We start from the raw sequence: 24,593 nt of genomic DNA on the forward strand, positions 1-24,593 counted from the left end.
GAAAGGAGTTGTCCCTTGTGAGAACTCATCTTGTTACCCAATTGAGTTCAAGTGTGTGGCATCGTAAAGCTAGGAGGACTAATAAAGGTCATATAATCCAATTGTTGGATGGAAGAGGTGAGTTTCAGCAAATAGGCCAGGGGGACAGCCAGTGTGAAGGCCCAGTGACAGGAAAGAGCTTGTATTCGTGAAGGTAGAGTAGATTCTAAGACAGGGGCCCCCTCCACACACAGAAGCACCCCACACCCCCAACAAGGCTGGTGCAGGAGCAGGCTGGAGAGGGCACACTCTAAGGGGACTGGGTGCTACAGGCCATTGCTGGCCATCTAATTGTATTTCATAACAAAGCAGAAAAACTGAGTTCTCATGTGGGCTCTCTAGATTTCTAAATGGTGGCCATTAATTAAAAATGATTTTTTTTAAAGATTAGTTTTTAATGTAATCTCTACGTGGGGTTTGAAACTCACCACCCCAAGATCAAGAGTTGCATGCTCTACCAACTGAGCCAGCCAGGTGCCCCCAAGAAAAGAATTTTTGAACACTGTGGTACAAAGCACTTCTGTGGGCCAAGTATAGTCTTTAGGCCACCAGTTTGTAGTATTAGGCTTTAGGTCTTTTTCCCAAGTGCAGAGACTGCTGGAGTCAGGAGTTCACATTCCCGAGCAGCACAGGACCCGTTGCCACTGTTTTCATGTCTCCGTGAAGCCTGTGATGGGCTGCAATTAGCCTAGAAATGGAGCATCAGTACCTTCCTGGGAGGAAGTTACTGAATCTTTAGATCAGAGGACAGTTAATGAAGTACTAGGCAGGCTGACACATACTTGTATGGCTTAATGATTAAGTGCAAAATTCAGAAGAGCTTGTCTGGAACCTTGGTTCACTTAACATCTACAAGCTTCAGTTTCCTCTTCTATGAAATGAGGTTAATAGCAGGACCTGTCGAAGGAGGTCTTTGAGGACTAAGTGCATGTGTGTGTTTGGCATAGAGCCCACCACACAGTAAGTTTTCCGAAAACCTTGGTTAGCATTAATGCATATTTACATTTCATTTTCAAAGGTCTCCCATATCGCTTTTGCTCATTATAACAATCCTTTGAGGGAGACACAGCAAGTACTTTTAGTGCTATGTTACAAATGAGGAAGTCAAGGCTTGGAAGAGCTCAGTAACTCATGGAGATACCCAGCTTTGCAAGTGACAGAGCTGGGATCTAAACCCAAGTCTGGTCCAGAATCTACTTCCTGAAACACTTCCTGACATCACTCAGTGAGATGTGTTCTGAGTCATTGCTTCCTGTAACATGGTCAGGCACGGTGATTTACATTTTTGATTAATTCTTGCCACTGGTAAACTTGACAGTATAACTAAGGCTGGGGACTGATCATTGTAGCCACAGAGCAGGGAGTTCTCTGCACTCATTAAAGGGCCAGTTGACTCATCTCCGAGGCCAAGGGTAAGTGAAGACCAGTCTTGGTTGTGATGGTCCCCTCACTGAGCCTGATTCTGGTTTCCTTTCTGTTTGCCCCTGTATCCCCTGTGTCAGCATCAGGAGTCAGTTTGGACTCTGTGGGGAAGGACCTGGGAAACAAGGGGCTGACCTGAGGACAGCTTTGCCTGTCTATTGGAAGGTGCAGGATGGTCACACTAGAGATAACTGATATGTGAAGCTGTTGTGCATGGTCTCTCCTCACTGACGGGGCAGGCTCATGTGATCCACCCAGTCAGGGTGAAAGGAGAAGTTGCAGTCTGAGAATTAAGACTTGTTCCGAGACCATCTGGTGAGGGGCACACCTACCAGTCTGCTTTCTCTTTCCTTCAGGCCAATACCATCATGCAGCTTTGGGTAGCCATCTTCAGCCCCATACTACTTCTGACAGGTAAGCGAACAGGTGGGCCGGCGTCTGGAAGCCCTGAAGATTGGGGCACGTAGGAGACGTGTGAGTGTGGTGTAGGAAGATGGATGTGCTTGGGCTTTGGTGAAAGGTAATGGGTCAGTTAGTGGCCAAAGAACCAGGCTAAATCTTACACAAAAGAAATTGCTTAAATGCTATGACTTACAAAATCTATGGGTGAGTGAGCCAGACCCAATGCAGAACTGTGTATCATATCTTGTCATTTGTGTTTAAACAATAAAAGGGACGAGTGGACAGCAGTGTCAGCATGGACTACTCAAGTGTATGCAGGATATAGTAACAGTGTTGCCATGAGCAGGAGGGATGGGGAGAAGAAGCTGGGATTAGTTGGAAAGGGAACCAGTCCTCCATTGAACCATCCTGTGTCATTTGATTTTTTAAAAATGCTGTGCAACTATTTCTTTTAAAAGACTCTTAAATACAGAGAACAAACTGAGGGTTGATGGGGGGAGTGGAGGACAGGAGAAAATGGGTGATGGGCACTGAGGAGGGCACGTGTTGGGATGAGCACTGGGTGTTGTATGTAAGCGATGAATCACGGGAATCTACCCTCCCAAATCAAGAGGACACTATATACACTGTATGTTAACTTCAAAAGTTAAAAATAAATAAATAAATAAATAAATAAATAAATAAATAAATAAAATGCTTTATAGGGTTTGAGGACATGATTATACTTAGTCATGAAATAGAGTATTCCTTTTAAATCAGAATTGAAATAAGCATGTTTATAAGTGATAAGAGAATTTAGCGATATAACTGAATGTCAACTCCATGTATAGGGGCGCTCTGGTGGCTCAGTGGGTTGAGTGGCCGACTCTTGATTTCTGCACAGGTCATGATCTCAGGGTTCGTGGGGATTGAGCACCATGTCAGATTCCCAGAGTCTGCTTGGGATTCTCTTTCTCCATCTCTCTGCATGCACTCATGTGCACTCTCTCTCAAAATGAAATAAATAAACATTTAAAAAAAATAAAAAAATAAAAAAATAAAAATATAAAAAATATTTTATTTCAAAACACTCCATGAGATAGCAAAGTTAGGAATAGACATAATGCATACATTTTAAAAACAATAATCTCCAGAAATCAGATTATGAAGGAAAGTTCATTTATTATAACTTATATAACTTGATTTTTATAATTAACATGTATTATATTTATAATCTAAAAATGATACTAGGCAAAACTAAATATTCTAAGAATTCAGTGCCTTTTTCTTATTTTATATAACCATGAACATTTTATTCCCAGAGCATTTCCCAAAGTCATAGCCAAAATTGTAAATGTGATTGGTTGGTGAATTTCAGATTTCTTTTCATGGCCACCTTGTCTGTATTTGGCAAGATAGGGCTTTTATGACATTGCCCCAGGAGAGACTTCTTGCTTTTGTTTTTTAAGTGTCATAATTTAGAACTTGGTTGAGTGTTTTCCAACTGTCTGTTTTCACAGGGGAAGTGGGCCTCGCTCAGTTGTGGGGCTGCTAACAACATATGAGAAGGGGTCCCTATTGGATTTTTTTAGACTGATCTTAAAGCCCATGATAAACCTCAGCTCCTCCTAGAAGTATTAGAAACCCATTTCCTAAATTTTTTAAAAATTTTTATTTATTTTCAGAGAGAGAGAGAGAGAGAGAGAGAGAGAGAGAGAGATCATGGAGGAGGGGTGGAGAAAGAGGGATAGAGAGAAAATCCCAAGCAGACTCCATGCTGTGTGGAACCCCATGTGGGGCTCAAACTCACAAACTTTGAGATCATGACCTGAGCAGAAATCAAGAGTCAGACGCATAACTGACTGAGCCACCCAGGCACCCCAGTCAATAATACTTTAAACAAAACATTAGTTCTGCTTTTATTTTTTTTTTTTTAGTGTTTATTTATTTTGAGATAGAGAGAGTGGGGGGAGGGAGCAGGGGCAGAGAGAGAGGGAGAGAGAGAATCCCAAGCAGGCTCCACTCTATCAGAGCAGAGCCTGACACAGGGCTGAAACTCACAAACTGTGAGATAATGACCTGACCCGAAATCAAGAGTCAGACTCTTAACCCACTGAGGTAGGTAGATGCCCCAAGCTCTGCTTTTCTTATAAGAGAGGTGCTGTGAGGGGACATCACTTGCAATAGAAGTTTAAAAAGCTGCAATAAAAATTAAAACTTTAAATGCAATAGAATTTTTCAAACATATTTCAGTTGAGACAGCAAATGAATCTGGGGAAGTGGAAAAGCCACATGTATGTCAAACACAGGATGAAATATATACTCATGTATTACTGAAGTGTCATTTGGTTCAAACCTTTTGGAAAGAAATTTGGTCATGTTCATCAAGAGAGTGAAAGTATTCCTGGTAATTTCTCTCTTAGACATCTGTCCAGTTAGAAAATAATCCTTAATACAGAAAAAAAGCTTTAATTATATCTTATCTACAAATATCATATAAATAATGCTTTTAAGAAAATGTTAACATAAAAAAATTTTTTTAATGTTTATTTTTGAGACAGAGAGAGACAGAGCATGAACGGGGGAGGGTCAGAGACAGAGGGAGACACAGAATCCGAAGCAGGCTCCAGGCTCTGAGCTGTCCGCACAGAGCCCGATACAGGGGGCTTGAACTCACAAACCCACAAACTGTGAGATCCTGACCTGAGCCGAAGTCAGACACTTAACCGACTGAGCTACCCAGGCGCCCCAAGAATATGTTAACATAAAAAAGGAGTATGTTAACATAAAAATGCTTACAATGAATTTTTTTTAATTGAAGATACAAATCCATATGATTGCAAATGAAATAAACTACATTGAAAAGAAAACAGTGAAAATAAATATAAAACTGAAATATTGAGGCCTCATATTCTTCTTTCTCTTTACTTACAGATGCTGTAGTGTCTCACAAACAAGTGAATGGAGTGGTAGGTCTTTCTGCCACGCTGTCCTGCGCTTACTCAACAGCTAAGGGAGTCACCACCATGTGCTGGGGCAGAGGGGTATGTCCTGTGTCCCAGTGCTCAGATGTAATCATCTGGACTAATGGATCCCACGTCACTTTTCGGAAGCACCCACGTTATAAGCTAAAGGGAAACCTTTTAGAAGGGAATGTGTCTTTGACCATAGAGAACGTGGCTCAGACTGACAGTGGCCTATACTGTTGTCGTGTTGAACACAGCGGGTGGTTCAATGACATGAAACTCACCCTGTCATTGGAGATAAAGCCAGGTGAGCTTGTTTTCCTTCTTCCTTTGATCGCTTCGTGTGGGTTGGCTGAGATGTTGACTCTTTGGTAGTGTTTTTCTCCTTTAAGAGGGCAAGAGGAGGTTCCTACAGTCTTGTTTTTCAGCAACTGTTGGAAAATAGAATAACTTTTATTTGTATAAAATGAAGTCTTAGATCAATCTTGATTCAAGATGGTAAGCTAGAGGATCTTCCCAGTCAGCTACTGTTCCCTAAAGCAGTGCTTCAAAAATGCTAGTTGGTTCATGAAAAAGCATTCACTGTTCCACTGTGAAATATAGTAAACATTTTTATCAAGCTGAATTTATTCAACTTAAAGAACTGCCCTTGTTCTCTGAGATTATGTTTTAGAGGAATTTTTAAATGTTCTTAGCATTTTTAAAACTATTTTGGAGCATTTCAAACATATAAAGTACGTAATATGGTATAAGGTCTTATCATAATAGTAGCACCCAGCTATAACAATTGTCAACTCAATCTTGTTGCATATCTTGTTATTAAGGAATATACAGTTCCTTCCTTCAGCCCTGCCTGGGAATTTTTGTAGTATATTTCACATCATATTGCAAAACTGCTTCTTTAAAAACAAAAATGACCTTACTGCAATATGAAAGCATTTATATTCCAATAACGATACACCAGTTGCTTTTAAGAATTTCATGAAATCCAGGGGCCCCTGGGTGACTCATTCGGTTAAGTGTCCGGCTTCAGCTCAGGTCATGATCTCATAGTTTGTGAGTTCGTGCCCCATGTTGGGCTCTGTGCTGACAGCTTGGACCCTAGAGCCTGCTTCAGATTCTGTGTCTCCCTCTCTCTCTGCCTCTCCCCTGCTCATGCTCATGCTCTGTCTGTTAAACATAAATAAAGGTTAAAAAAATAAGAAAAAAAAAGAATTTCATGAAATCCAAAAATCTGTCTTGATGTGAACATCCTCATTTTCTTTACCACTGGATGAACAGAGTGGATTCCTCAGGATTCCCTGGTTTCTGGTGTTCTTTCCTAATGAAGTTCCTTCCACTAAACTCTTATATTGACAATAGAACCCAATACCTGTGGCCTTAATAAACTCTCTCTCTCTCTTTCTGTCTTAAGTTAAGACGAACTTGGTCTTGCAATCTACCAGCTTTTGGACTTGGCCTGTTTCTTTTGTGAAGGCAAGTGGGATAAGGTCAATTCTGATGGAGAAAATAGCTGACTCTGGGGAAACTACATCTGGGAAGCAATTTAGGGAAGCCCAAGAATGCTGGTGACTGTAGTGTGCTCTAGACAGAAGTAAGGAGGCAGCATGTCCAGAAGAGATGATGATTGTAGCTTTTTTGTATTTGTGAATTTTTTTATGGTTTGGTTGAATTTTTTATGGTTTGGTTGTATGGTTTGAAGCTGATAAAGTGCTTCAAAATTCTTTAATACGTGGGCATTTACAAGGGCAGTGCCCTGTCAAGTGGGAAGAAGGTTCATAACTGAGCCAAGGTGACTCTGCCTCCAATAACTAACTCTTTGCTAAAGTTGTCTTACGTTTTTCATAGGCTGAGCTTACTCTTCAAGCTTCTGTTAGGGCTTTTTTTTTTCCCCACCAGCATCTATAGTTATAGTTTCCTAGATTCTGCCCGGGAAAAATATTTACCACTGAAGAAGTCAAGTTCATTAGACAATTCCATCAGGTTACCTCCTCTTTATTGTTTCCCTTATTCTCCTTTGCTTAGATTTTTTGCATACTCAGCATACTTGGTTTTAGCTGGAAGGAGGGGACTGGACTGTACTCTTTTCGGAAGCCTCTGACTACACCTTAGATCAGGGTCAGTAAACTATAGTTCCAGAACTAGATCAGATAACAAAACAGGGTCATTGTTTTATACATTTTTATTAGAACAGCCATACACATTTGATATATATATTGTCTATGGCTGCCTTTCACTGAGTTGAGCAACTGTGCCTGGGACTATAGGGTGTCCAAAGACTGAGGCATTTACTATCTGACCCTTCCCAGAAAGTTTGCTGACCTCTATTTTAGACTAATGATTCACATTTAATAGACACTCACAAATATTTGTTGAAAAAAGTTTTTCCTCTTCAGATTCTAAATTAAGTTAGATCTTTCAGAAGAGTTTTCAAACCAATTGTCCCCTATATAAGTGAAATGGGTTTTCCTTTGTAGTTAGTCAAGTTGAAATTGAAGGAAACTTCTCGTGGAGAAAAACGGTGCCTAGTGAGATCAAAAGTTTACATTCTTCATTCAGTCCTTGTTGGGGCTTAATTCCGGTTTCAGTTCTCTCTGGGTACTTCTGTGACCTTCATTAAGTGGTTTGGAATCCTACCCCACTTCTGACTCCAGAAAGAGCCTATGTTATTAGCTATTGTTATTATCTCTTAGGTAGAAAGGAACCGTAAAACATCTAGTTTACCTTCTAACCAAATATATAAATCATCTGTGTGATTTATCTAGCTAATACACTAATGGATGTGAGTGAGCCCTCATTTAGGTTGCACGTCCCTCTATTGGCACGGTACCCTCAGGAAGCATTCTGGGCCTGGGAAATCCTGTTGAAGTCTTAGTCATTCACCACTGAGATGATGAAGACAGCTCCAGGCTCTAGACATTTTCCTTAACTCACAGGTGTTTATGAAGATACATAAATCTGATATGCATGACTGGTCTCAAAGTGCTTCAGTGCAAATCCCAGGTGTCATTTTTCACCTCGGAACCTCCCCAAATATATATCTTTTAATGCAGCTGTTTCCTTTTCACAAGTATGTCTTCAAGCCCTCCTGTGTCACAGATTCTAGTTGACCAATGACAAGAACTCTGAGTTCAGGGAAAATTGGTGCCTAATTCTGCCTGGGGACAGTTTCTCATTGGTTGCATTGGTACATGGGCCCAACCCAAGGCTCTTGTTTCCTGCTGCTTGACTAATCCTTGCTTTCATATTGATTTCTAACTCCAGCTGTGGTCACCAGTGTTCCAACGTCACCTAGGGCCTTTACCTCTACTTCTTCAATGCCAGCACCCACGCAGAACCTCAAGCCAGGTAAACAAATGTGTTCCTTGAGCCCTGAGGTCTTCTAATGAGAGGATGTAGACCATCCAGGGCATTATGTTAAAGCAGAAGTACAATCTAGGCTGAGTGTTCTTACCTGGGTTCCAAACATGGGCTTCACAGGGTCTGTGAATACCTGTCCCAAATTGTATGCACCTTTTTACATGTAATCATTTTTAGAGAAAGGAGACTCATAGCTTTTGGTCAGATTATCCAATGCATTCATTATTAGCACCTACCCGGCCACCACCCCCCCGCCTCCCCCCCCACCCCCCCACCCCCCAAAGCCAGACCTTTGATCTTAGACAACTGTTGAGGGTGGAGTGGATTTGGCCCAGTTGAGCACAGGTTTCTAAGGAAAAAATAGGGAATGCCAGGGAACAGGGGCCAGGTTAATGAGATTCTGTCCTTACAAGGAGCTCTGAATAGAGATCATTTAGTACATTCTGAAGCTGGACCTCCACTTGAGGATAAGATTTCAGTAAAGTTAACATTTACTGTGTTTTCTAAGTGATAGGAACCATGCTAACTGCTTTACAAGTATTATATTGTTTAATATAATACTTATGACAATCTCTCTGCACTGTAGGTGTGATTCAATCCCATTTAATAGTTGTGAGAACTTAGGCAGAGTCTCAGTTCATTGCAGAAAGTTATATGGATAGAAAGTACTTGAATCAGGATTCATTCTCCATTAATTTGAATTTTGGGTTTGTGCTTTTAACTACTGGATTGTTCCTTCTACCATGAGTATTGAGTTTATGTTTGGATGAATTTGTCCTGATCTGACATCCCTCACTGAAAAATCCTTTATATGATTACCCTGTCTTCTCTAGGCATTCAATCTACTCACACAGTTTTGCTTCCAGCATCTTTTAATTTATTTATGTAGCATGGAAATGGCAAAAGATACTATTTATACCGATGAAAAAGTAAACATCGGATTTAAAGACTTCAGGGATTTAGAACTTACACTTTTTTTTCCTCATTCAGGCCACAAGGTTAACACTTCAAACTTCTGATAAATAAGAGTTTAGATTTAATACAAATGAAGAATAATTTGATTTAAAGGTAGAGAAATAGCTTGCCATTCTGAGTACAAGTTTAGGTTCAAACCTTCTATCTCTAGGATTAAAAAGATAACTTTCAGTGGAGATTCTTAGAGCCTCCAAAACTCTTTGACCCCTTGGGGTAGCACTGGAATCTGAGGAGTAACAGAGATGTCACAACCTCTTAGCCAGAAAAACCTGATGGAACATATTGATTTCCCTTGACTCCTATTGAACCATATGTATATTTAATCAGGAGGGATCTGAAGGATTGGGCTGTGAGCTGAGTTTGGAAGAGAGGGCTTTAGGTTAAAACTGGGATTTTAGAGCCATAAAAGTTTGTAAGAAAAACAGCTCTGTTTGAGGCAGCTGAACATACTAGAGAATCTGTTGACTTTCTCAATATTGATTTAGCTTCATAATATTTAGTTTGTGCCTGCAAGTGTGGATGGATTAGTGGATTTGGTTTGGTGAACATGCATGTTTAAAGCAAAGATTGAGAAGAAAAGTGTTGGTTCATATGTCCATGTGACCTCCTCAGGGATAGTGTTAATTGAGCCTTATCCTTGTCTTGATGTTTTTCTTAAGAGTTTGAGTTGAGTTGAACAGGAAGGAGATGCACATTGGAGCAGATCCAACATGGGGATATTTATCTTTACATCCACTCTCTTCCTGTGCTCAATGCTTCTTGTATATACAACTTGCCTAAAAAATTCATGGAATGGTTGGCTGTAAGGTTGTAGAAATGGAGGTGGGGGGGGGGGGAGAAAGATGCCTGCTAAGACAGAAACTTGGAAAAAGAGTTAAGCCCAAGAGGTCTTTTGCACAGATCCAAGTTGAATAAAGATTCTGATCACCCAACTTTCTTATATTGTCCTGTTCTTAGTTCTTCAACAGAGCTACATGCTATTTTAGATTTGAACATTAGAGAGAGGCAGGAAGATAGTTCAGAACATGAAAAAGGGTAAAGTTGAAATGTGGAGATCACTGTGGGGAAGGGAAAACAGAAAGACCAACAAAAGGCAAGAAAAGCCCAGGTTTGGGAATTCTTGTCCAGCCAGCACTAATAACTTGCTCCAAAATTTGTGGTGCTCTAAGAGGAAGGTATATAAAAATAAAATATTTAAAATATTTAATAAAATGCACAAAGAGGGAAGTGATCAATGCTGCATATAAGGTGAAATATCTGATAGAAAAGAAAGGATTGATTTTAGAAAGGAAAGGGAAACCTATCCCTGTGCTGGAAAACTCTTAGTGAAACTTTTGGTGTGAAACATAAGATGAGTCAGATAACAGGAAATCAGTCTTAAGAAAGGTGTGACCACAACGCAACCACAGAAGGAGCCAGGTCAAGGTCTACCAAGAATGTTGCTTTTAGAGTTGTTAATCATCATCAAGGTTCAGACATTGGACAATATTGTCACCTTGAAGAGACCTCAAAGAATTAAATATTTTGAGTATGTATTCTGTGCTGATATGTGGATGGATACTGGGACCTTGAATAAGGTCAGGAAATCTAGATGGCATTGTTGTGAAGGGGAAAGGGCAAATAAGCACAAACCCCCAGGCCCTGTTCCCATGAAAATGAAATGTCATTTGTATGAATAAAAGCTTAATTGGATGTCCTACATAAGGTGCTGTTGTAGACTTTGGACATTTAGGGGGATCCTAGGAGTAGAACAAGTGTGGAATAACCCTATGTATTGATGAACTATCCAGATGATTATCTAGATCAGGTTTGTTCATGATAATGGTATGCCTAGATAGTGGTGCCATCTGTGATTAAATTTCTAAGAGGGGGTTGAAAGGACTGGAAGTGAGTGGGTGAGAGGCATGCCTTCAGGGACTGGCTGCTTCAGGGAAAGGCTGCGTGAAGGTGCTGTGGGAAGTTGATCGTGATTCCTGATTTTAGTTGTGTTTTTCATTTTTGTTGGGGGTGGGAATTTTCCTCTACAGATGGAGCACAGTTCTATTCTTTTCATTCCAATAGCTACTTCATCTTCTCCAGTGCAGACAGCAGAAACCCAGCCTACAGCACCACAGGAGACGAGGACACCACAGCCCACCAGTTCACCATTGTACTCTTGCCCAAAAGGTAGCTTCATTTTTTTCCTGAACACCTGAGAGTATTCAAATTTTGATAATCACCGGCACATCGTTAAAAGCATATATTTCGGAGTAAGACAGACCTGACCTGAATGCTGATGCTGGCCACTCTAATCAGCTATGTGGTTTGAACAAATGTCTTACCTACTTAGAATCTGTTTTTATCGTTTGTGAACTGGATGGAATACCAATTATCTTGTAGAATGCTGGTGAAGAACCTCAGACATAGTTAAAAAGTGGTAAGTAATAGATACAATGGCAACTCTGACTCTTACTTAGAATGTCCAGAATCCCTATACCTGACTGGCAGAGGTGGCTTGTGTGAGTTGGGAAGCATTGACGTGCATATCACTCTTTGTCTTAATCAAATCAACCAGTCTTGACTCCAAACTTATTAGTGGGCTTGCTCCCTTGGGTCAGAGCCTTAAAACAATTAAATCCAGTTCCCTGGTATCCAGACCAAACTGGTCAACCACGTTTCTGCTTTATCTAAGACCCAGACCCTAAGTGTATCTAGGAAGCTCCCCTGTCACCCTGTGGAGCTTGTAAATGGATACTTTGAGATTAGCTGAGGACATCAGCACCAGCACCAAGAGGCATATCCTGCTGAGACTGTCTGTTTACTTCCCCAACTTTTCCCTACTGTCCCTATTCTGGGCAGGTCTCATACAATCTCTGCTTTTTTGAAATGTAAGATTCTCCTGTCTTCCCTGTGGTAGAGAAAGGTGATTTGAATCCTTTCATTTTCCCCAGTTAATTCTGTTACCCATGGTGGTAATTCTGGAGAGTGCCACACGCTGAACCCCTTTGTAATGCAGAGCTGGCTTATGTGTGCTTGTGTATGTGCTGAATCCAAACAAGGTCAAGCCTTGCAAGACTCCTCCCTTATGTGTATGACTCATTGTGCTTAGGAATTAACAATCCATAGCTTCCTCCCTGCCCCCCCGCCCCCCCTCCTTTTGGCTTACCTTTTGCCAATAATTCCTGGAAGCTGGTTAATTTAAAATGGAGCTGCAGTGAGATTTACAGAAGGAGCTATTCAACTGGGATTAGATAATGGTGACATTTGGTTTTGAAAGTAGAATCCTTAGTGTGAACTGTTTCCGGGCACAAAAACAAAGTGAAAATATATAGAAACACAAGGTGGCAGCAGTAGGAGTGGCGGCACCCCACGCCTTTAGTGGTTGAGTAGGAAGAACATAGGAGTAGGAAATCATTTTCTAAAAATCATGTCACTACAACCTGGTCCAGGTAGAGCTTTCCAGAGTGAAACAGACATCAGAGCTGCTGTGTCCCCTATGAGTCATGTGATTGTTGCCAGGTTGGCAGTGTACCTGAGGTTCTCGAGCCAAATCCTCATTGTGCCCGAGTCAGCCTGCAGTGGGCCGAAGTCTCACAGAAGCAAAGAATGTTAGGTTTGGAAGGATTTTGGTGCTCATATGGCCCACCACCCACCTTAGATGGATATATGTGCCAGGAAACTGTTGTATATTATCTCACTTAATTCTTTTAAGGCAGGCCTTATTTATTGCCATTGCTAGATTAGGGAGGCCCTATAATTCTCCTTTAGAGACAGCTTCCGATTCTTTTTTTTTTTTTTTTTTTAATTTTTTTTTTAACGTTTATTTATTTTTTGGGACAGAGAGAGACAGAACATGAACGGGGGAGGGGCAGAGAGAGAGGGAGACACAGAATCGGAAACAGGCTCCAGGCTCTGAGCCGTCAGCCCAGAGCCTGACGCGGGGCTCGAACTCACAGACGACGAGATCGTGACCTGGCTGAAGTCGGACGCTTAACTGACTGCGCCACCCAGGCGCCCCGAGACAGCTTCCAATTCAACGGCCAGTTATTAGCTTCAGACCTATGGGCAAGATGTTGCATTCCTCACTGGATGTTAATGATGATCGAAAGACATGATGTTTGGAAAGCATACTGCACAGTGACTCTCTCCCCACCGCTCCTTCTATTGTAACATATTTAATTCGTCACAGCTAATATTTATCTAATATGGTGTTAAGTCCTTTACATGCATCATCTAATTCAGCAACTTTATGAGATGGGTGCTGCTATAGCTTGTAGTTCTATCTATATTACAAAATAGATATTTCAAAACTCTATTAAGATTTGAATGCTCAGAAATTTAGGGAATAATATAAATAAAATCCTTTTATATAGGATTTCAGGTAGTATAAGATACATTAGTTTTATAGCTGATATAACAGATTTTTTATAAAATACTTCTGGATCAAAGTATGGGCACATTGGCATATAATGTAGGAGTTATATGCCCCTTGTTTTAGGTATCTTAGTATGTTTTACTCACATTCTGAATAAAACCAATGTAATGTCCATTCAGAATAGAGTGGTTCTGATCTTTGGATGTGCATATGGCCTTTGGGTACTCATGGCCTTTTTGCCAGTTCTTAGCTGGCATAAAAAATATCGATTTCCTACCATTAAGTGGCATTCTTAACTTGCTTCCAAGAATGGGCCTCTGTGATTCCCCTAAAACTGTAGGTGAACCTTTGTGTATACATGCATTTTTTTTTCCATAAAGAAGACAAAAAGTGTCCATTTTTGAAGGGTCCATGACAAAATGGTTAAGGCACACAATCTTCCACGATAAATTAATACATTTTAGTAACTTGGTATGACTTTTGCAATGTCTGCAGCATTTGGCCATATTATTATTCAACTTTTCATTCACTACCAGAAGGCAACGTGAATATATTTAGTGTCTGCAGTGAAAATTCAATATTTTTTGTAATTATAATTAATTTTCTTTCTTGTTGAGCAGATGGGAATGGCACTGTGACACAGTCTTCAGATGGCCTTTGGCATAGCAATCAAACTGTAAGCATATTTCTTCCTACTTCATTAGCCAGTTTCACTTGTGTGCCCCCCTGGAAGCAAGTTGCATTTAGAGATTATTTCTGTAAGATTGGCCCACAGATTGATTCTTTCTGGTTGAAATTTTTAAAAAAAGGAAGAAAAGAATTTGACTCTTAAATAGGGATACTTTAATTAATTTGGAAAGTTCATACGGGTGGTGTACCAGTTTGTTAGAATTTGCCTGCTAAATGATATTACATTCTGTGTACGCATACATATACATACAAACGCCCACCACAGACTTTCTCCTGGCCAAGCATTAAGAAGAAAGAATGGTCTAATTTAAGGAGAGTGACTTAACATAATAGACCAAGGAAGACTTTAATTATCATTAGGGAAATAACATGCTTTGAATCAATGGAGTGGAGGCCACCCCAGACAAAAATATATCCGTGAAAGTGTGCTTGCTTAAGCGTATCCTCCTTCATATTCTTTTCAAACCCAATTGCCATTCTTTATAGAAATATTGAGGCCACTATTGAGTTTTTCATATATAAACCTCCCCATATGATGAATTTTTAAGGTATTAATATCTTATACACATTTGTGATTTTCTTACACTTTTCCACAGTGAGCTTGGGAAAACTCTAAGGGGCCCTAAATACTCCTGATGCTTGTCAAAGTCTCATCTTTGTAAACAAGTTAGACAAATTTATCAATAGGACCTTTTCTTTTGGTTCCTCTGAGAGAAATAAGTTTTCTTTTAGTATGTGCAAATAACTCTCAGAAACAGCAAACAAAAAGAGTTTGAGGTATGAGAATAGTCCTTCTGGTCCCAAGTACTGAGAAATGACAACACAGGCCATGGTAAGAAAAACTCAAGCTCAGGCACGGTGGGATTATTTAGTGTGGGGTCAAATGGCTTTGTGTTGTATATGTCAGTGACAATGAGACCATTACATAGGAGTGATATTAACATTTTTAACCACTTATGTAGCATGGGCACTGATTGACCTGATGGATGTGGGTTGAATTTGTATATACCTGCTAAATGTCAGAACTGCAACTATGTGAATGATTCTTCTATTGGTATATAGCCAGGCCTATGCTGGATTAGAAAAAAAAGTAAATAAAACATTCTGAATGGTGATATTGTTCTCGACCTCAGTTATCTGTAGGACAGGTATGTTTAGCCGCAAATGGAAGCAATTTAGAAGCAAGTCACAACAGGCAGTAGTGAAGTCATGGGCTTTTTGTGTCTTGACTCTGAGGATGTTAAGAGGTATCTCAGGTATCTTGAAAACATGCAGCATGTATTTTGACCCAGTGGGTCATATTCCTGGACTCTATTGTAGGAGAAATTGAACAAATGCATGAAGATGTATGAGAAAAGATGTTCATTGCTGCTATTTATAGTCATGAAAATAGTATAAACAACTTAAGTGTTCAATAGTAAGGGATTAATTACTTAGTCAGTTAAGCATGACCACATATTGCCATTAAGAATGTAGTCACTGCAGTGCATTTGCTGACATGGGAAGACAGTGACTGTTTATTGTTAAGTGAAAAAAACAACTGTTAAAACAGCATGCACACATGTGGAAATGTAGTAGGATATATTGAATATAGTAATTGTTTCTGTCAAGAAAAACACTAGGAGGATAAAATTCTAGAAGAGCAGATAACGAAAAATGGTAATAGTGGTTGTTCTTGGATGTTAGGATTATGGTTGGTTTCAGTTTTCTTTTTTCATGCTTCGCCGCACAGTCTAAAATGAACATGCAGTTTTTATGTAATATTTTTGAAAATGAAAGCAAAGCCTGCCTCCTGCAGCCCCATGTTACATCTAACTACTTTACTCCCCGTTGGAAAGCTAATAACACAGCTCTTCCCTCCCAGACACTGGCCATTTCGCCTTTAAGTAAGGATGGCTCAAACACTAAGTATCTTTTCCTATCGTCCTCATAGTATTTATCAGAAAGTACCTAAAAGTACCTTTCCCAAGAACCCTATTTAATCTGTAGTTGACAGACACAGACACAGAGGTTCAGAGAGGCTAAATAACTTATCCAGGGCCACACAGCAATGAAGTCGAAGAGCTGGGATCCTGACTCCAGACATTAAACTTTTACACAAGAAGACACTTGATCCTTCTCTCTTATCTTCTTTTCTGTTAAAATACTTACCCTCTGGGATCTCTTTAGGATTTGAGCCAAGCTATAAAAAGTTGCTGAGCACAATGCCTGGCATATTTCGGGCTTATTCCAGGAGGTGGTGATCCTTTACAAACGCGCACTAGGGTGTTTAAACAAATTTCTGCTTCTCTACCCAATTGCACAGCACTTCATGTTGGTTGTTAATGAGGGCCATGTCTCTGAGCACCTACTTTAAAGTCCATTTATGTAGACTTTCACAGACTCTTGAGTTATAGCTAAAAAAATAAATAAAAATAAAGACTGTAATCAAGGGCCAAATTCAGTCACCGAGCATATGCAGATAACATCACCAAGCCAACTTATACACGAACAAAAATTGCTTTTTCTTTTTTAATATCATGGTGGATATATTTATGGAAATAGCTTACTGGTTTTTAAAAATATGCATAATGTACATATAATAAAGTACACCCCTTTGAAACATACAGTTTGAGTTTTGACAAATGCATACCCCTATGTAAATACCACCCCATGCAAGGCATAAAACATTTCTGCCATCCCTAAATATATTTTGAATTTTAAATGGTCTTTGAATTTCACCATATGGTTACAACCTCAGATCACTTGGTCTTATCCCTCATGAGCCAGAAATAGCCAAGGGCCAATAAAGAAAATGGGTCAAAAAAAAATTAAAAGTGGATCTAGCCTATGACCTAGCAATAGCACTGCTAGGAATTTACCCAAGGGATACAGGAGTATTGATGCATAGGGGCACTTGTACCCCAATGTTTATAGAAGCACTTTCAACAATAGCCAAATTATGGAAAGAGCCTAAATGTCCATCAATTGATGAATGGATAAAGAAGTTGTGGTTTATATATGCAATGGAATACTACTTGGCAATGAGAAAGAATGAAATATGGCCTTTTGTAGCAACGTGGATGGAACTGGAGAGTGTTATGCTAAGTGAAATAAGTCATACAGAGAAGGACAGATTCTGTATGTTTTCACTCCTATGTGGATCCTGAGAAACTTAACAGAAGACCATGGGGGAGGGGAAGGAAAAAAAAAAGGTTGGAGAGGGAGAGAGCCAAACCATAAGAGACTCTTAAAAACTGAGAATAAACTGAGGGTTGATGGGGGGTGGGAGGGAGGGGAAAGTAGGTGATGGGCATTGAGAAGGGCATCTGTTGGGATGAGCACTGGGTGTTGTATGGAAACCGATTTGACAATAAATTTCATATTAAAAAAAGAAAAAAAAAGAAAAAGAAAAAGAAAAATGGGTCCAAGTACATTATTTTAGGGAATGTCTTCTACTCGTAACTCTAACAAGATGCTTTTCTTATCCACTGATGTCTCCTTAGCATGTGTCGCTGGCACAAAATTCATGGATGACCACCAGTAAGGGACTCTACATTGGAATCAGCATTACTACTGTGGTATTGCTCACTGTGTTGGTTGTCGTGATTACCAAAAGTAAGTCATTTCAGAATTATGCCTAAGGGAACACAGTGCAAGTTTTCTAGAGCCAAACTGCCTGAGTTCGAGTAGCTCCACACACTACGTGATTGTGATTTCACATTTTCACATAAATTTCTGTTTCGTTTCGTTTCGTTTCTCTTCTTTTCTTCTCTTTTCTTTTCTTTTCTTTTCTTTCTTTCCTTTTCTTTCTTTCTTTCTTTCTTTCTTTCTTTCTTTCTTTCTTTCTTTCTTTCTCTTTCTTTCTTTCCTTCCTTCCTTCCTTCCTTCCTTCCTTCCTTCCTTCCTTCCTTCCTTCTTTCCTTCCTTCCTTCCTTCCTTCCTTCCTTCCTTCCTTCCTTCCTTCCTTCTTAGAGAAGGAGAGAGAGAGAGGATGTGAGTGGGGGGAGAGGGACAGAGGCAGACAGAGAGAATCTTAAGCAGGCTCAATGCTCAGTGCGGAGCCCCATGTGCAGGCTTCACAGGGCTCAATCCCATGAGCTTGGGATCATGACCTGAGCTGAAATCAAGAGTCAGATGCCCAACCCACAGAGCCACCCAGATGCCCCTAAATGTCTGTTTTCTGAACTGTTCTTAAAAAAAAAATATTGGCCTATAAAGATGCAAATTAAATTCTCCAAAGGTGAAATTAAATCTTAAGAAATGGGAATTTTGGGGGCAGGCTTGGAATTTGGAAAGCAACAAACCATTGTAATATATACAACTTGTTCACTCCTTTTCCATTCCCCCCAGGAATCAGTTTTTGTCCTCATGAGTGATGACATTGTTGAATTTTACAACACCAATTTAACAGGAAAGGCAAATGAAACATTGGGAGGGAAACTGATTTCAGGACTAGAAGAAAGAATTTCAAAAGGCAGTCATCCAGTTGTTGTGTACAGTGTGTGTGTGTGTGTGTGTGTGTGTGTGTGTGTGTAGCCTTCCTTCTATGAAAGAGCCACAGTCATTTATTTTTAATGAAATTTATTTATTAATAATTGCATTAAAGTAAGCCAGGGCATGTGGGTGAATACACTAAGCCATTATGAAAATGAAATACTTTTATGAGAAGTTTGTTTGGGTCTTATCAATTCAAAAGGAGTTACTTGAGTATCTAGGAAAGCACCAAGTCTGTTTTTTTTCTTTTTTTTAAACATTCTTTCTTCTAAATTTATTTTTTCAGGCTCTAGCTCTGTCCAGGTTTTGTTTATAGTAAAGCAATAACAGAAATAATATACTTGTTTGAAAAAAAAGATCTTGTAAACTATTTGACCAATGTGTGTAATTTTCTCTTTGGCTCTTCCCCAATTTAGAATATTTATGCGTAAGAAACAAGCTGGAACAACTAAAGTAAGTTTGAAAGTGTGTCAATAGCTTTTGGTGTTTCTACTCTGCTAAAAGTAAAGAAAAATTTGTCTCTGTCCTTCTCCTCTTTTTCCCCTAAACTCTTCATTTTATACCCTACATCCTGAAAAATCTAGTTTAATGAATACCACTGTTGTTATCCACAACTTCTAGTGATATTTTTCACTTTCTACATTTCTCTGGAATTGTGCCAGAACTGCTACAGAAGGAGCACCCCAATCTTACCTCTTAGAGAAAGAGAACAAAATCACAAATGTTTGATAGAATGTTTGAGTAAGTTATTTGATTTGTTCTTTGATTTCATTCAGTGCTTTGTTTATTGAATGTTTATTGAATGTCTACTATATTTCAAAGAGATGAACAAAGTGGACAGAAACACATCAGCAAATAAACAGGGACCTTGCAGTGCTTCTAGACAAATATCATTGGGGATACAGAGAAAGGTAATGGGCTGAGTGAGCTCTGAAGGAACAGATGACAGCTCTGCAGAGATGTGGAAAAAGACAGCTCCAGGCTGAAGAAGTGCAAAGACACTGTGGTGAGGCAGGTACCTCCAGCTCTACACAGGTCCTGCCTTCTCCTGCTGTTCCATTCCCAGCCAGGTGTGCTCATTTACATGGGTTATCTGGCCTCATAAACATTGGCATTTACAGTTTTTGGAAATCTATCCTACTGCCCAATTAAAACTTAAATCCCCTTTACCTGCATCCAAAACTTGGGGTCATCTACTGGAATAGCTGTAATAGTAGGAAGCCAAATCCAAGTAGCTTGCTTCGTTTGATAGAGCTTGAGCTTCATTAAGCAAGGTGTTTATTTAAAATCCATTTCTCTTAGATCGCCATACATTATTCCTAGTTCTCCTTCACTGGATGTTTGTACACAGCCTTTCTTAGGTCTGAGTTAATTGCATGAGCTAATCCAAAGAATGCACCTTGAACAATGCCCAACACATTGTAAGTGCTCCATAAACATTGGCTTTTGTAATTGCTGTTATGCTTGTCATGGTAAATCTACCCATGAGATAGGCACTATTATTCTCAGCTTACAAACTAGAATACAGGTTTACAAGTGTGAAGTGACATCCAAAGTCACACCACACAGCAGGTAAAAGGCTCAATCTTAGGTCTTTTAGAGTCCCAAACCCATACTTATAGAAGTTTTTGACTGTGCACTTCTAAGAATGGAAGAGGAAATTACTCCCAATAGGCAGAAAAGCATGGAACACAACATCCTATTAGTTGATCTTTGTTCTTTCACTATTAACTTTTTCTAAGGGCTGACTTTCTATCACCTAATCATAATAGAAAATATTTGTTGTAGAAAATCTTATAAAATATAAGAATATTAAAACAACAAAACCCCAAGCATTTCTTCATGACTTTTTTTCTTTTCTTTTCTTCTTCTTTTTCTTTTTCTTGGTTTTCACAGTTCTCATCACACTGACTCATTTTAAGTCATTGACACTTGTTCTCACAATGTATGGGTGGTCACTTAAAGATCAGAGCTGAGTGAATCCTCAGTATGTTCCCTATCATTTCTCAGCAGGCTTAGGTAATAAAAATAGGCACTCTCTACAAATTATGAAAAAGCAGCTGTATCAAAACTGCAAACATGAACTTTCTGTACACTTATTGTAGGAGTGTATGTGTTATGAAAGTTGTCTAACCCATGGCTTTCAAATTCGGATCATTAAAACACAGTAAGATTTCTGCACCATGATCTAGCACACGTTTATATGAAGCAATACTCTTTTACTATGTCCAATATATTCTGATATATTTTGTATTCTGTGTTTATCCTAAATGCAGGATTTAGACCACTAAATAGATTTAATAGCGCTCTCTGGAAAAGTACGACCCATAGTCAGAAAAACAGCAGCCAAACCATTTCTTAGCTACTACCCTTGAGAATATGCTTGATTTAGGACTTCAATTTGATGTGCGATACCAGTCTTAGATTTTCAATTTTTGCATTCTATTACATGAGTCTCCTGAAGGAGAATACTTAGGTTTTCTACATACTTCTTAAACAGACTCTCCTTCAACTTAATATTCACAACCCTGGATCTCCTTTTCATTTCATAGACTGTGAATGGGGCTCTGGGACTGGCAAATACCCAGTCTTGCCTGCGTGTAAACAAATGTGTTCACCATACTTTAGAAGTGGTCTGCTTTTCCTTTACTCATGTTATTCTTTCTGTAGCTTGGTTTCGTTGAGTGACCCCCAGACTGGAGCTTTGCAAAGTGCATCTGAAGTGGGTGTGCGAGCGGAAGACAATATCTACATTATCGAGGACAATCTTTACGTCATGGATTAAGACCCAGCGGCACTCTAAGGATTTATACCCTTGACTGCAGAAGACAGTGACAAGATATCACCATGTCAGAGTTCTTTTAAGCTCTAGAATGATTTTTCTGTCAATTTCAAATGATATTCCAATATGTCAGTTATGATGGGTAGGCTGACTTTGGTTCATCTGTGTACAGTCAACCTCATTGGTCATGTAGTCCTAATTGTTTATACTACAACTGGTTCAGTATTTCTGGTCATTGCAGACATTTCTCTCAAACACGAAGTGAACACTTTAGAATTGTGTATTCTCTTTGGACCCTATGAACTCTATATCCATCAAGAATTCTCGCTGGTGAGACAGGAGAGGAACTACTACCTTGGTCACCAAAGCTGTCAAGAAGAGTGGAGTAGGAGTTAAAGTCAGCAAATCCAATTTGGGACTTAAAGTCTTCACTTGGAATCATTTCACAATTATCTCTTGTGTTTTACCTTGTAATAACTCCAAATGTTACATTTCTTAGGTTCCCCAAGGCTTTCAAATCACAGGGGTACACAGGCTTTTATTTCCTCCATAGGGAAATAGAAGTGAATGTGATATTGCCATTGTGGGTAAATCCAATTTCTCATGGCTCTGGAAATACGTGGTATTAAGCCTTTCCTTAGAACCAGGGTGGGTATTTTAGCAGTTAGAAGAAACTAGGGTAATGAGTGAACCAAGAAGATTCTCCAGGAAAGAAAATCAGTTGATTTATTACATGCTATTTCTGCTACATCTGTTCCATAGTTCCAAGCATTTGTGTAGATAATTGTCATGCTCTCTGAACTAATTTTTAGAATGAGGCAGGGCATAAATAAACAGAAGAAAAAAAAAAGGGAGAAGGCTAAAAGGCTTTCTGCTTTAGAAAAGTTACTTTGCAAATATCATAATGTTGTTTGAGAGTGTTACTAAGTTTCAGTCAAAATTCTAAATTGTCACTAAACCACTGCAATTTTTAAAATTGTTTTGGAAGGATGAAGGTGTTTTGTTATTTTTTTTTAATATCAAAGCAATTCCAATGCTATTCTTTTTTTTTTTTTTTCGCATAATTCAGTGAAATTTTTGGCTTTTCCAAGAGAGTTAAAGAAAGGCTAAAGGTAAGAATTTTTTAGTCAACACAGGCATTTCTACATGAACAGTTAACAAGGTTGGGTATTAATTTCAATCTGAGTAAACCCTGAAACAACTCCTGCTTGGGGTTCAGAGATACACTATAGCGGTTGAGGAAGGCAGGATGTTCATTTCTGAGGGCAACAAGCTTGACATTCTTCTGCAGGGTTCTAGGAAGTTAACAGGACCTCTGAATAAAAGTTATATGGGCAAATAATATTGTTAAACATGCTATCTTGGGTTTTCCAAGTGTGGCCAAGATCTGATCTGGCCTAAGAAATTTTTTTGTTTTTGTTTTTAAACTACAGTGTTTTTCTTTCAAATTCAAGACAACATGCATAAACATGGTGAATTCAGATGAAAGCCTGAATTTGTAGCTTTTCTGGAAAGACCTTGCAACATTGGACTGCATTCCTTGGTAGTCAGGGCCCCATTAAATGGTGCTACATCCTCTCAGCCCCTAATGCTCAACTTTCCTGCACAGACACACATTTGTCACCTGCTTTGTGACTGGAAATTTGAATTTATAACAGCTCTGCTCTCTCTACCCTTCCTGCAGATTTATGATGGCACATTAAAAGTTCTGGGAATCTGGTTAACTTTGTTAATCCAGCACTTCCAAAACTTGCTTGAACACAAGGACTACTGCCATATCCAGTCGCATTCTGTGAAACAGAATGTGAGGATGTGTGGGAAAGAAGGTGGTACACAGAATCAGGACTAGGACCTGAGTTCTACTCTTAACAGAAACACTGGATGCCATTAGGGCGAATCTTTCTTGATGCCTACATTTTTTAATCTATCAGGCATAATTATTCCTATAATTATGTCAGTGTATAGTGGTACTTCCAATGCTATGTTACTTGTGACAGGTCTTTGAAAAGCGGAAAACACTACAGAAATGCAAAAAGTGTTTTTTTTAATTTGTTTTTATTTTTTGGTTGATTTTGTAGTAATAGCAGATGTAGATTTAGTGCTCAGTAAATAATTTCAATGGTGTTGCATTCATATGTATTTTGCTATATGGTACTTTGCTGGAGGGAATAATTTACTTTTTGGAAAGCTGATATAGGGTAATTGGGCTAATTTTATACTGGAGTAAAAACTATCAATAACTGAAAGGACAAACAGGTGAGTGGGGAGGAAAGGGAGGTGTTCAGTTAATATTAAACTCTTTTCTGTGAATATATCCATCTTATAGAATGTATTGATTTGTTTTCAATCCTTTGAGATGATTGAGGTTCCATTTTCTACAAACTGTCTTGTGATGTTAGGACACTGGTGTAAGTAAGATATCTAAACTTGGGAAATTTTGCACATCTTTAAGAAGTAGCAGAACCAATTTTTCACTAATGGCTGTGAAGATAATTCTGGGAGTACATGAAAGTATGAGGGACTCTTTGGGACTAGTTTAATTTGTATGTACACTCATTAATAAAACAGATTTTTGTTTTCATTTTGAAAATGACTTGTTGCTTTCTCAAGCTCATCTGTTGAACATGAGCCAGACATGTTCAACTTGCTGTGGGCTCCTAGGATAAGGGAAAGTAGGGCAAGGTTTGAGAGTCAAGTGTGCCCAGTGCTCCTCTAAATACTGGGGGTAGAGCAGAGAACAACCCTGAAATCCAGTTCCTGAGAAGCTCCAATTTAGTAGGGAAGAACGCCCCAAACCATCAAATTCTATTGCGGAGGAAAAAGAGCATAATGGTAGCTAGGCTCCTCAGTTGTGACATTCGGGGCCAGATAACCCTTCATTGTGGAGGCCGTCCTGTGCATTGTAGGATATTTAGCAGCATCTCTGTCCTCTATGCACTGGAGGAGACAGCTGGGCCCCATGAGTTGTGACAATTACAATACCACCTCTGGTTGAAAGCCAACGTTAGACAGATACCTGAAGGAAGTGGCTGGTGTGGGGAATGGTGTTGCTCGGTTGGTTATGAGCTACCTCTGGGTAAGAGGTGACATTTAAGTTGAAACCAAATGAATGTGTGGGCAGCAGCCTCTTCAGGGAGTCTACCAAATG

At 39.3% G+C, this 24,593-nt stretch overlaps 1 protein-coding gene across 9 annotated transcripts in view; it reads left to right on the top strand.

Moving 5' to 3' along the window:
- The window catches only part of HAVCR1 (hepatitis A virus cellular receptor 1), a 37,229-nt gene extending 13,194 nt beyond the window's left edge, over positions 1 to 24,035 (top strand). For 3 of the 9 annotated variants that reach the window (XM_045059040.1, XM_045059311.1, XM_045058737.1), the window contains exons 2-9: positions 1,818 to 1,875; positions 4,777 to 5,115; positions 8,073 to 8,156; positions 11,205 to 11,309; positions 14,118 to 14,173; positions 17,673 to 17,784; positions 19,080 to 19,116; positions 21,334 to 24,035. In XM_045059040.1, the coding sequence (XP_044914975.1) occupies positions 1,818 to 1,875; positions 4,777 to 5,115; positions 8,073 to 8,156; positions 11,205 to 11,309; positions 14,118 to 14,173; positions 17,673 to 17,784; positions 19,080 to 19,116; positions 21,334 to 21,448 (906 nt within the window). In that variant the 3' untranslated portion in view covers positions 21,449 to 24,035. 9 annotated transcript variants of the gene reach the window in all.
- Positions 24,036 to 24,593: the final 558 nt, after the last annotated feature.

The sequence above is a fragment of the Felis catus genome, chromosome A1 (genome assembly GCF_018350175.1).
Source record: "Felis catus isolate Fca126 chromosome A1, F.catus_Fca126_mat1.0, whole genome shotgun sequence".
Lineage (NCBI taxonomy): Eukaryota > Metazoa > Chordata > Mammalia > Carnivora > Felidae > Felis > Felis catus.